General features: G+C 39.2%; 3 protein-coding genes and 1 long non-coding RNA gene across 8 annotated transcripts in view; 3 read left to right on the top strand and 1 right to left on the bottom strand.

Annotated features, from left to right (window-relative positions):
• Positions 1–12,080, top strand: part of tmem129 (transmembrane protein 129, E3 ubiquitin protein ligase) — a 207,998-nt gene that overhangs the window by 90,008 nt on the left and 105,910 nt on the right. The gene's annotated exons all lie outside the window — the stretch shown is intronic.
• The window catches only part of LOC127597905 (uncharacterized), a 126,678-nt gene that overhangs the window by 63,469 nt on the left and 51,129 nt on the right, over positions 1–12,080 (top strand). The window lies entirely within an intron of this gene.
• Positions 1–12,080, bottom strand: part of LOC127596497 (storkhead-box protein 2-like) — a 148,639-nt gene that overhangs the window by 94,161 nt on the left and 42,398 nt on the right. The window lies entirely within an intron of this gene.
• The window catches only part of csnk1a1 (casein kinase 1, alpha 1), a 48,283-nt gene that overhangs the window by 5,571 nt on the left and 30,632 nt on the right, over positions 1–12,080 (top strand). For all 5 annotated transcript variants that reach the window (XM_052060032.1, XM_052060041.1, XM_052060014.1 and 2 more), the window contains exons 3-4: positions 4,845–4,971; positions 6,522–6,620. In XM_052060032.1, coding sequence (XP_051915992.1) covers positions 4,845–4,971; positions 6,522–6,620 — 226 coding nt within the window. The remainder of the gene's footprint in view (positions 1–4,844; positions 4,972–6,521; positions 6,621–12,080) is intronic.

The following is a 12,080-nucleotide window of genomic DNA, read 5'->3' as shown; positions in this document are numbered from 1 at the left end:
TAAGCATGTTTCGTATTCAAATACTGTACCCGGTGTGTAGTTACCGTATTTTCACGACTATAAGGCGCCATTAAAAGTCTTAAATTTTCTCCAAAATGGACAGGACGCCTTATGGTGCGGAGCGTCCTTTATAAGCGCTGAGTTCCAAACTCTGACTGACAGCCGACACGCTGTTTATATAGAGAAAAGGCGGAAGTGACTGTGGCCAGGCATGCGGGAAAGAAGTCGGCCAATCAGGGAAGGGTGGGCGTGTATATATACATATATGGAGAGGGAGAGGGAGAGAGAGGACAGGCAAGCTAGTCCGCCAATGGTGAAGGGTGGGCGTGTAAGTACGCTAAAGGGACGCCTCAAGCCAGTACCAACACTTGTATAGAGTGTGGCAATGTGCATTGTTGCAAAACAACTCCGGTTTTGGTTTCTAAGAACCCCTGAAAATAAATTCGACAAAAAGACACGCCTACGAAGCTCAGTTCAAACTTAAAGCCACCGGTTATGCTTTTGGCATGCGTGCCCATCTCACAGCAGCGGTGAAAAAACAAGTCAAGCAAATGAACTCTGAGCTTGCCGTTATTCCCGGAAGCTTGACTAAAGAACTCCAACCGCTGGACATTGGCATCAACCGGGCGTTCAAAGTAAAGTTGCGAACGGCATGGGAACAATGGATGATCGGTGGCAAACACAACTTTACAAAGAGTGAGAGGCAGCGCTTGGCGAGTTACGCCACAATACGCAACAACGAGAGGGAACGCGGCGTTTTTGATGGATTACGGTACTTGCACAATTGTTCAATTCTTTCTACGCACACACACGCGCTGCCACCATGTTTCGCTCTGTTCTTTACTTTCAAATGTGGGAAAGCTTCACACGAGAGAAATGTTGACTTTGCTGTTACTACTCCTTCTTTCCGCTCGGCAATGCGTAGCAACTCACACTAGCATGTGATGCATTCAATGACAACTGAGATGTGCAGTCCTCTGCTTCTGATACAGAGGATGAGGACTTTGATGGATTTCTGGGTGATGATTGATCGAAAACGTGAGAACATTGTACGATGGCTAAATAAAATACACCCGAACTCAGTTCTGGTTTCGTTGCCTTTTTAAAAACGTGTTTTTATCTTATCTGTATGTCTTGGCATGCTACCGTATGCTTCAAGCTAACGTGTTAGAGTGCGCGCATGCATGCCGTATGTTTAAGCTGGCGTATGTTTTACCACTGTAAAACTGCGGCCATTCGTACGGTGCGTCCTGTGTATGTGTAAAATACAGAAATGTCACCCATTAATGAGACTGCGGCCATTAGTACGATGCGTCGAATAGTCGTGAAAATACGGTACTTTGGATGTGTTCAATTTTATGATAAACTCCAATTGGGTTGGCGTTAACCTACTTAAAGGGTGCTTAGTGACAGCAGAATTTCATATGCAATATGCTTGCCACATAAGAAACACTGTGCATTCAGGGTACTTTCATGTTGGGAACTTTTAAACACACCAAGCTTAATCGTTTTTCGTCAATTAGAACGTTTTAAAGATCGAGAGAAGCTAAAATCGAAATATTGATAACATTTTGACAACTCGTCTAGCCTTTATACAACATTGCATCATCCATTAAATCAGTGATGTCCAAAGTCCGGCCCGCGGGCCAAATCCGGCCCGCGGTCGAATTTCATCCGGCCCTCGGCCCCTGTCATAAAATCAGTGCCGTCTGGCCCGCAGGTTGGGCGCAATGGAACACGTGTTGCATTGACTGAGGTCTCTAGACTGGCGAGTGATGTTTCATAGAGTACTGCTTCCCTCTAGTGGCTAAATGAGTAATAGCATTCACTAAATGAGTAATAGCATTTAGACACTAGGTGGCATCACTCACGAGTTAACAAGACATGACTCCGTGTTTATATTGACTGATATGTCATATTTCAAATGATCCTTGCAGTTGTGGATATGTGTATTGCTTGTTCATTTCCCTGTTATTCGAGTCAAAGGTTTTGTGACTATTGAAAAGTCATGGTGATACATTTTATGTTTCAAATCAATCAATTTGCACTCAGGAGACTTCTGTTTAAGAAAAAGTCAAGTGAATAAGCAGTTGCATGTGATATACCTGTTTCAAATGAACCAAAAGAAATTCTTAAGATTGTTGAAATTAAAATAAAAATGGAAATGTGAAACAGACTGGCTTACTAAAATTTGTTGAACAATATTGTTGTTCTATATAAAGAATGTCAGCCAAGGTCGGCCCCCCGACATTTTACCACATAAAATCTGGCCCCCTTGGCAAAAAGTTTGGACACCCCTGCATTAAATGTTCAAAGAAAGTGTGCAGGATTTGTTTACGGCTTGATTTTAAGTGTGTGGTTCAGTTGATACAATGACATAGATGCCAATTGTTCTGTATATGAATTTCAACTTGCTCCGGCTATGATGGTGATTGTTCTGAATAGTAATGCTGTGGATTTACTTAGTTGTGACTTTTCAACAATGCACATTACATGCACACACGTGTATCTTTTTAAATAAAGGCAGGACCACAAACATTTTAGTGGTACTGTCCATTTTCATGTAAAAATAGGCCTGTAATGATAATTACTGCATTGACTTGCTGCTTGATGAGAACAAATAGACAATGTTTTTTCCCCAGACTCTATAAATGGTCATTTGTACGTATGTTTGTTTACATACATCATGAACATTCACTTGTGCTGTCTTGTTGCCCCCTCTGTCAGTCTGCCTGCTCGCCGCTGTGTGCATTTGGCACGTGCACAACCACTTTGGAACGGCTTCTGAAACCTGTTTAAACAATTGTATTCATATGTGTCCAATCAGATCTTTTAATCATTTATCATTAAGCCGCAGTAATATTGGCCATGTAGCATTATATAGGGCGCCACCATGGGCGCAGCTAACCTCTGCAGTGCTCTTTTTGTACTATTTAATCACTTTTCTTGCACCATCGGTTCTGGGAACATTCATTAAGCACACCAGAGTGCGGAACAAGTCTGTATCCAATGCTGGCACGATGAGGTGGTTTCAGCTCACTTACCCCTATACGTTTATGCAACACTTTATCAATGTGCATATAAAAGTTTGCTTATTGTATTGAATTAAATGATTTTCCTATGCCCAGTTTAGTCACAAATGTATTTAAATTGATTTCAGGAGGATGTAATTGAATTATTTTTGTGCAGCACTCTATCAGTGGGATTAAAAAAAGACGAGACTATCATTTATCATGATAGTTTCTGGGACAATATATCTTCTCCAAATTGTCGATGTGACCGGCCTAATAACAGCAAACCTTAGTTTCAATTTTTAGTTTCGCTTTATTTGTGATATTTTTCTCACATAAAATTGGTCCTTTGGCTTCATAAAGGCTGATTTCCAAGTTATCTAATCAATATTCCCCTAATCAAGAGCTCAAGTTACGCACAGACTAACGTGTTTTCACAGTAGATATTTCATTTTACTCTGTGTACTGTATTTTCATTACTTATTGGTAGGCCTGTCACGATAACAATTTTTCTTGGTTAAATAGAAATAAAATATGAAAAGCCTTGGGCTCAATTTTTTTAAACAACATTCAACAAATATTAACACAACACATACATGACGTACAGTGCTATCTGTATTGAGAGAGTGAAAAGATCTCTTCATTTCCTTTCTTTTCTCCCTCCCTGAGCAATTTATCCTAATATTCCAATGTTTTAAATTCTGTCAGGAACGTTAGAGCAGGACTCCACCCAGGAGTGTTTTACTGTGTGTATATATTTAAATGTAATGTTTAAAGAATAATTTTTTTTACTGTTAATTATTTACTGAGGCGTGAGTGACCTTTGAACAATGCACACATTTTAAACAAAGGCATGACCCCAAAGATTTCAGTGCTCAGTCATTTTCTTATGTGAAGAGGGGTGTCAAACATGTGGCCCACGGGCCGGTCCTGCGAGTGGGTTCGGCTAACTATCGTAGCTCACACATACAGTGTTAGTGTTTCCCTGGGCCCTCCTAGATTCCTATTCTTTGCCCCTGCCCTCGGTGAATTGTACACAAAGCAAACTCTGAATGAGAATAATGACGATAAAAGATGGAGCGCAACAGCTCTCATTACAAGCTGCAATTGCAGACTGCTGAGCGCGAACAACTTCCGGTGACGTAATCACGCGCCACCATAAATTCAAGATTTACCTGCTGTATTCCATTTATATTTATTTATTTATTTATTTATTTTTGGTGAAAATGAGACTGATTGGATGATTTGTATGCAGCGTACATTAACACAAAAAATATATATTTCTAACATGTACAAAGACACGCAAATGGTTGTTGTTTTTTTTCTCCTCGACACTCCTCAGATCTACTTGGGACCTGTCTTAGATCTACCGGTAGATCAGGATCTACCTAATGGGCACCCCTGGTCTAGGAATTGAAGGCATTTTTCTCAGTCTTGTCTCGGTCTCTGACTCACAATTTTCGATCAAGACCGGTCCCGGCTTGTAAGGACGAATCACTTAAAAAAATGATTGCACAATTAGTAGGAGTGAAACAACAGCTTTGCTAAACGTTGAGAATTTTTTTCTATTTTAGTACTTCCAAAAGAACAGCACAATTGTTTCAAACGAACTGGAAAAAAGAAGATGCTGGTCTTTTTTTCTGATATATTGTCTTGACCAATATGTACTGTTTTATGACAAACCACGCAATATTAATGTCTTCCTCTTTAGTGCAAAATGGTCACCAGAAACCCTGAAAGTTGGTGTTAGATGAGCAGCTTTGTGTTCAAGTACTCATTGCAAAATGTGAGCCGTGACCTAAAACTTACCCTGATGAATTGTTTCTCATATAGATGGTATGGCCAAGAGAAGGACTACAATGTCCTAGTCATGGACCTGCTTGGCCCCAGCCTCGAGGACTTGTTCAACTTCTGCTCTCGACGCTTCACCATGAAGACAGTCCTTATGCTTGCAGACCAGGTAGCCAATCCTTGCAGAATACATTCATTACAAACAACAAGCCGGAGATAGTCAGCTTTAGTGTAAAATTTCAGAATGATCCTAAATTGCACTGTAAATGACCTTATTTAGACCTTCTCTAAAATTTTGATTACCGTATTTTTTTGATCAGAAGTTGCGCTGAAAATCCTCTAATTTTCTAAAAAATGAACAACTCACTGTGTAATGCCGCATGCGTTACCTATGGATGGACGTTGGCTTTTCAATTTTCCTTCTTTCATTCAAATTCTGGCCAATGACATTCATTGTCATTCTCATGCACATCTAATCGCTACCAGGTATCTGTCAATGGCCATACATTTGGTCAGCTGAGTGTTTCCAGTGTTACAGTGTGGGATAATATCATTGCAGTCTGTGGTACCGAGAGGTAAATGTAAATTAAAATCCCTTCCTGTTTACTTTCACATTCATGTATGCGTTCTCATTCTCATCTGGTTGCGAGCAGGCGTCATTTTTTTATTTTATTATTTTTTTTTTTTTGCCAGACTGAAACTATAAGTGCTTCCCGTTTTGGTGTCACTAGTTAGCTCCAATGTAAACGGAACTTTTCTGGTGGCACATTTCCAGTATTATCAAGTCTCAAAATAAGTGGTTTTGCATTCCTTTTTGCAACATAAAATGTGACGTAAAAACCGAGAATGGGCCGACAGTTATGCGGCAAAACTACTGCCAAATGTTAGGAAGCTGATTTGGAAATCAGTTGACAGCTCAAGTTAGCCGACTAATATTTACCACAAATTATTTTCAATGTTTTTCACCAACTAAAAGGTGTAAATCATCTAAATTTATTATTTCAACTATGTCTTGTCAAAGTGTTTTCATTTTAGAGCCTTTTACACTTCCAAAATGTGTCCTCCTGAATAGTTTTCTTATTTCCTAGTTTGCTGGTTTAAGCTCAAACGTACAGCTATGAACTTGCTGTATTATGTTGCATGCTAAAATACTAGCTGCTCAAATGAAGTTGCACAAAGGCTTATATTATTTCATGCCTTATATTTTTGATGCAAGAATGCTAAATTTAGGGTAGAACTTATATTTGTTTGGAATTGCAGCACCTAAAACATTTCAGACAATAAAATGGCGTTCGCTGCCCTGCACAGTGTGGGTTTAACACCCCTGATGTGTTAATTTTTTAAACAACAATTTCCATGGGTTAATTTCACCCTCTCTGTTTAATCATCCAAAAATATCACATTACGCAATGTGATGCAATACAATTAAAATAATGAACGCGAAAAATGGAGGCCATGAGATTAAATTTAATCCATTTAGTTTGTCCTAGATTTTTGGATCGATTATGTTGGTGATATAGAAAGGGAAGATGTGCTGTTTACATGCTTTGACCAGGCTAACATTCAGATTTTGCCTTTGTTTAGTGCATGGTTGTTTTTTCCAGCTGTACTAGTGAGTAAAAGTGTCTAAATTAATAAACTACCGTAGTCATAAATCGTTGAAACCTGCCATTATTGAGGAGCATCTTGTGTAATGATTCGGTGCCCTTTTTGTTTTAGATGATCAGCAGAATTGAATATGTGCACACAAAGAACTTCATCCACAGAGATATCAAACCAGACAACTTTCTCATGGGCATCGGCCGGCATTGTAACAAGGTAAGACAAATTCATTTCATTGGAGAGGTCTACGTTTTAAACCGCGTGTCAACTTTGCAATCTAAATATTAAGAATTTTAAATGTATCTTGACTCAAGCCCGCGGATGGAAAGTACATTATTAGTTGTCTTCAGGATAAGATAAGAAAACCTTTATTATTCTCGCAATGGATAAATTCCAGATTCACAGCAGCAAAGTTATGAAAGGAAGAAGTAGAACAACAAAATATAGGAGCTGCTGGAAAGGCAGCCACTCACGCGGCCCCATTTTGAAGTCAAAATAACACAACACATAGGACACAGACAGTCGCGCAATCTTCACCACTTTTCTGCATACACTTTGTTCTCTGAAGCAGTTATAGATGAAAGAGGAGAGGATCAAATGTCAGGGTAGTGCCGTGACATAACATTGTCAATTTCATGCAATACCACGATGACCATAGCAACAACCATTTACTAATTTTAATCTGTGAGGGAAAGACATTAAACATAAAAAATATATATTTTTTTATATTTTATCATTTATATGTACATTTTGTTGTGTAAAAGGACACCTACATGAATTCCCAGGTTGCAATTAGTGATAATGCTCGGTCCCTTTTTTTTAATTCTAAAAGATTTTGTTCCTTTTGTCTTCAAGTAAAAGAGAAAAGGGTTGAAAGGTTCTGAAGGAACCTTTGCCTGGTTTGTTTATCTTTAAGCTCGCTATGCAAAAAATAACTACCAGAAGACTGCATATTCTCAAAGCATTAAAATGTTTCTGGTAGAATTGCGAAAGGTCTAACGCATCAGAAAAAGGTTCCTATTCTTTATACTCATTGACTCACAGTCTTAATTGGTTCCAAGTAGATATGTGTACCAGAGTGCAGATAGATGGTAAAAATCACAGCGACACAACAGACTATGTCAAGTTACCTATCTAATTAGTTGTGACAAAGACGCCATAGTCGAACAGTTCCCCTGTTGGGGTTAATTTAAGGGTTACCCAGAAAAACTGGAGCTTTTCATGTGATCCTTTTTGTAAGCGATGGTTTCATGTTGATTGATCATAGCAAGTCATCAGTGAGTCCCGCTGATGACTTCATGGCGTGTTGCAAGGGTCTCCCCTATCTCCTGATGCCACTTCATCAGCAGGCGATTGAGGTGACAGAGTCAAAGCGATACAAGTGGGAAGACCATTGAAAATTGCAATGGTAGCCACACAATACTTTCATAGTGCTCCTGATTTTGCTGTGTCTCTGTAATTCTTAGTAATTCTTGCTTGCCAATTTCGCTTATGCCATACTAGGCTGAGATTTTTGGAGAACAGTCAATAGAGAAAATAAATAAAACTATTACTTTGGAGGAATGGGAACCAAAAAAAATTTTTAAATCAAAGCAACTGTAGCAGTAAAATCTTTTACTTTTCTTTCAACATTGTCTCCTCACCCTCTTCCCTCTTGTTCTATTGAGGCGCGGATTCTTTTGGCGTAAATGATCTAGTCTTGACTCAGGATTTTGCTGTCAATATTATGATTAAGGAATTGTCTTCACATTTCAAGCCGCAGGGGTCAAAGCTTATGAAAAAAGTAGCACATTTTTGCTACTGCGATTTATCAATTTTGTATTTATATTGCACTTAATTGAACTGTGTTTTTGTTTTTTCTTCTTTCTACCCACATTCTTGCTGTTGGAGGCTGCAAATTTCCCCAGTGTGGGACAAATAAAGGATATCTTATCTTATTATTGTCTGGAAAGATAGGCCAGCCTGTCATTCCCCGAGTTCAGTGTGCAGGTCTGCTTGTCCTTCAAGTAATGTCTAGCTTGATGGTGTTTCCGTCTTAAGACAAACGCATTTTAAAGCACCGTTTACACTTTGGTGCGTTAGCGTTAATTGCTTCACCTTGCAAACTAGTTTTAAGCCAAAATACTACCACATAGCACTTTGCGCCCTTGGTTTGTCCACCAGTTGCAACCTGTTTACATCGGCTGCACTTGTGAGTGTGTGTGTGATTCTCTGCAACTGTGCTAGAGCTTATTATAGTGTTAGCTTGGTTTTGTGGTCTTCACATTTCCCTGTGAAGCCCCATGTCCTTTCACTGCGTCACTACATAGCCTTGTTTACATTTAATCATGGGTACCTCAAGACCAAAATATCCACAACTCCACAATTTGATGCCATTTCCGAAAGCATACAGTACTGTTTGCAAAAAGGCCAGCTATTGGGGTTTTCCGAGTTTTACAGCATTCTAAACTACAGTGATTTAAGGGGGAAATTAAAAATTCTGAAACGGCTTAACTCTATTTGCGTATATGAAATTAGTATCTGATCGATTAAATCGGTGGCCATATTAAATTTGCTTATTATGGCCTTTCAAACATTGGCCAAATGAACGATAATTGCCAATTGTTTTTACCTTTTTCTACTCTTAAGCATTTAAACAGTTGTACACAGGTAACGGTGGTCTAATTTAGTACACATGAATCTATACCATAACTAGTGGTGCATGTTGGCGGTGCGCCTGTGCACATGAGCACTGCAAATTGAATATATCGAGTGTGAGGTTTTTCTCCATTCATGTCTTCTCTGTTGAGTGACAGAACTGGAGTGGGTACACCATCACTTTTGGTGTTGCACTCTGAGAGGAAATATCTCTGGTTTCAGAAGAGCCATAGCGACCATGATGGCTTCGACAGTTAACAGGTAGTCTTAATTGGCCAGGTTTCACTCAGTTTTTCATACTTGCTCTATTCTCCAGAAACAGAAAATATGTGAATGAAAAATACTTCACTATAAATTCAGTGCTATGGAAATACTGTTTATATGCAGAGAGCAGAGCTCAGATTTGTTTTTTTTCCATGGCATTTTTAGCTGGTCTTATTGTAATGGGTTCACACCTCTGAGAGAGCTGTTAAGTTTTTTCTGTTTGTTTTTGTTTTGGTTGGGGGGGCAATTTGGAATGGTATTAGGTAGCATTGAAATAATTCTGTCCAAATGTATATGGTACAATTGTAGAAAATAACACTAATCCACAGCTTGCTGGTGTAATTTATTAGTGTCTGTTGTAATAACTTCACTCATACCGTAGTAGATTACCATATTTTCACGACCATTCAGCGCACCGTGTTGTTGGGCGCAGTCTCATTAAGTTTCTGTATTTGTATCTCTTTCTGTATTTGACACATACACAAAACGCACAGTATTATTGGGCGCAGCCAGGCATGGTAAAACATATGCCAGCTTAAACATACATGCACGCACGCACCCTAAAAACACGTTTTTAAAAAAGCAACTGAAGCAAAACTGAGTTTGGTTGTACTTTATTTCGCCATTTTACAATGTACTCACGCGACTGGTACCTGGGGCGTGCCTGTAGCGTCTTCTTACACGCCCACCCATCACTCATTGGCGACTGGTACCTGCTCGGGACGTGCCTTTAGCGTCCTCTTACATGTCACTCACTCCGCCTTTTCTCTATATAAACAGCGTGTCGGCCGGAGGTGCTCTAAGTCAGGCTTTGGAACTCGGCGCATACACTAGACGCTCCGCATTATAAGGCGTCCCTGTCCATTTTGGAGAAAATTAAAGACTTAATGGCGCCTTATAGTCGTGAAAGTACGGTATGTCCCGGAAGAAGTCCCAGAAAATAATTTTAAGAGTGGGAAGGTGAAACTTGATGTAACCACATGACAAAAAATAATTAAAATACAATAGGGTTACTACCCCCAGCATCCCTCCCTTATTCTGGCCAGTGTACCATACAGGCCAGATCAATATGGCTTGCTACAGAGATGGATGTCTTCCTGGGACATTGTCCTCCTCCCACTGAGGGATGCTCGAGCTCTGGCTCGGTGAGCTTTAGGTCATTGGTACCTCCCTGACCAAGGCCCTTCTCTCATTATTCATTGTTGTTTTGGTTTCCTTTGGAAGGCTGTTATGACTGTGAAACCAGATAATATTGCCTTATATTACATATACATACATATACACAACAAATTGAATAATTAGTTTTGAAATCAGGTGCCAGTAAAAATGGTTCAAATATTATTTCATTCATTTTAAAAGGAAGATTGGTAACAAAAAATCTTTGCAATATCTCAACATTTTTAAAAGTGAAGACAGTTTGTATTTTTGGTGTTTCAAGATGAAACGCATCGCTGCACAAAATTTGCAGCGATGCGTAAAAGGATGTGAATTTGAGACTTGGGCTGTCGGGTCTTAAGAGCTTAGATAAATTGAGTGCTTGTGGTTCTTGATTCGCACCCTTTTTCATATTCCAGGTTTTTCTGATATAAATGAGTGAAGTAAGATGGATCGTTTCAGAGTTGTTTGCACCGTTAATGTGACTAGGGCTGCAGCTATCGAATTTTTTGATATTCGGACCTCCTATTGAAACCTTTACTGAATAACCGGGTGTTCCACTTAATTATGGACAACCAAATGGTTTTAATTTTTTAGATAATCGCATTTTATTCTTAATTTTCACTGCCATATCAGTACACTATTTTTCGCTCGAAACATTGAGATTTTAGTCAAATCTCATTTTTTAAAACGCATTTTATTGATTTAACAGAAACGTACGTTAAATCATGAATATACAAATGCCTTTAACTCGTGTTCATATAAAGTTACGAAATCAATTATTTTTCAGATTTGATTTCCATATTTAAATAAATCTCCCCCTATAGATTTCAGTCTTTCAGCCAGGACCACTGTACTGGTTTTTGACTGATAAAACACACTTGAGTAAGCCTGCGTTGCGAAAAAGTCATCAGTAGGAGCAACAGCTGTCAGTATCCAAAATGTGCAGAGTCATTTACATCTTAAAACGGCCTTTGAAAAATAATCCGTAGGCTTCCACTAGCTGCCAACGTTGTTCTCCGCTAGCGTTGGAGCCGCAAAGGCTTCATCTCATTTCAGCCCCCGAATGTGACTTAGAACCCTATAACTGAAGTGAAACACAAATTAAAATATTCTAAGGTGAAAAGCAAGAAGTAAAAAACAAAACCTGCTTCTAAACATGCACACCCTTAATGTTTATTTATGTTAATCACCCTTTTTGGCTGGAAATGTCACTGTGGCACATTTTTAGGTGGCAGTATTTGCCCGTTGCTCTTTGCTACAATGCTCCCAATACTGTATGTTCGATTGTGATGGGAACCTTGTGTGCACAGCCCTTATCAGATCAACCCTCAGATGCCGGATCACATTCAGCTCTGGACTCTAGCTGGCAAATTCCAAAACCTTAATACTCTTGTGGTAAAGCTATGGTTGAGTTAATTTTGATGTTTGCTTTGAGCTTTTGTCGTGCTGAAAGTTAGTTCATCTTTGGATTTCTAGCAGTAGCCTGAAGGTTCTGTGCTAACACTGACTGGTATTTATGTTCGTCATTCCCGCTATTTTGACTAAGGCCCCAAAATGGATGGGGCACCCAATAATGCAGGTGTCCTTGTGGATGCACGGAGTTTCAAAATCTGAAGG

This window comes from Hippocampus zosterae, chromosome 1, assembly GCF_025434085.1.
Source record: "Hippocampus zosterae strain Florida chromosome 1, ASM2543408v3, whole genome shotgun sequence".
Lineage (NCBI taxonomy): Eukaryota > Metazoa > Chordata > Actinopteri > Syngnathiformes > Syngnathidae > Hippocampus > Hippocampus zosterae.
Note: the sequence above shows the minus strand (reverse complement) of the source record. Positions and strands in the feature narration are given on the sequence as shown.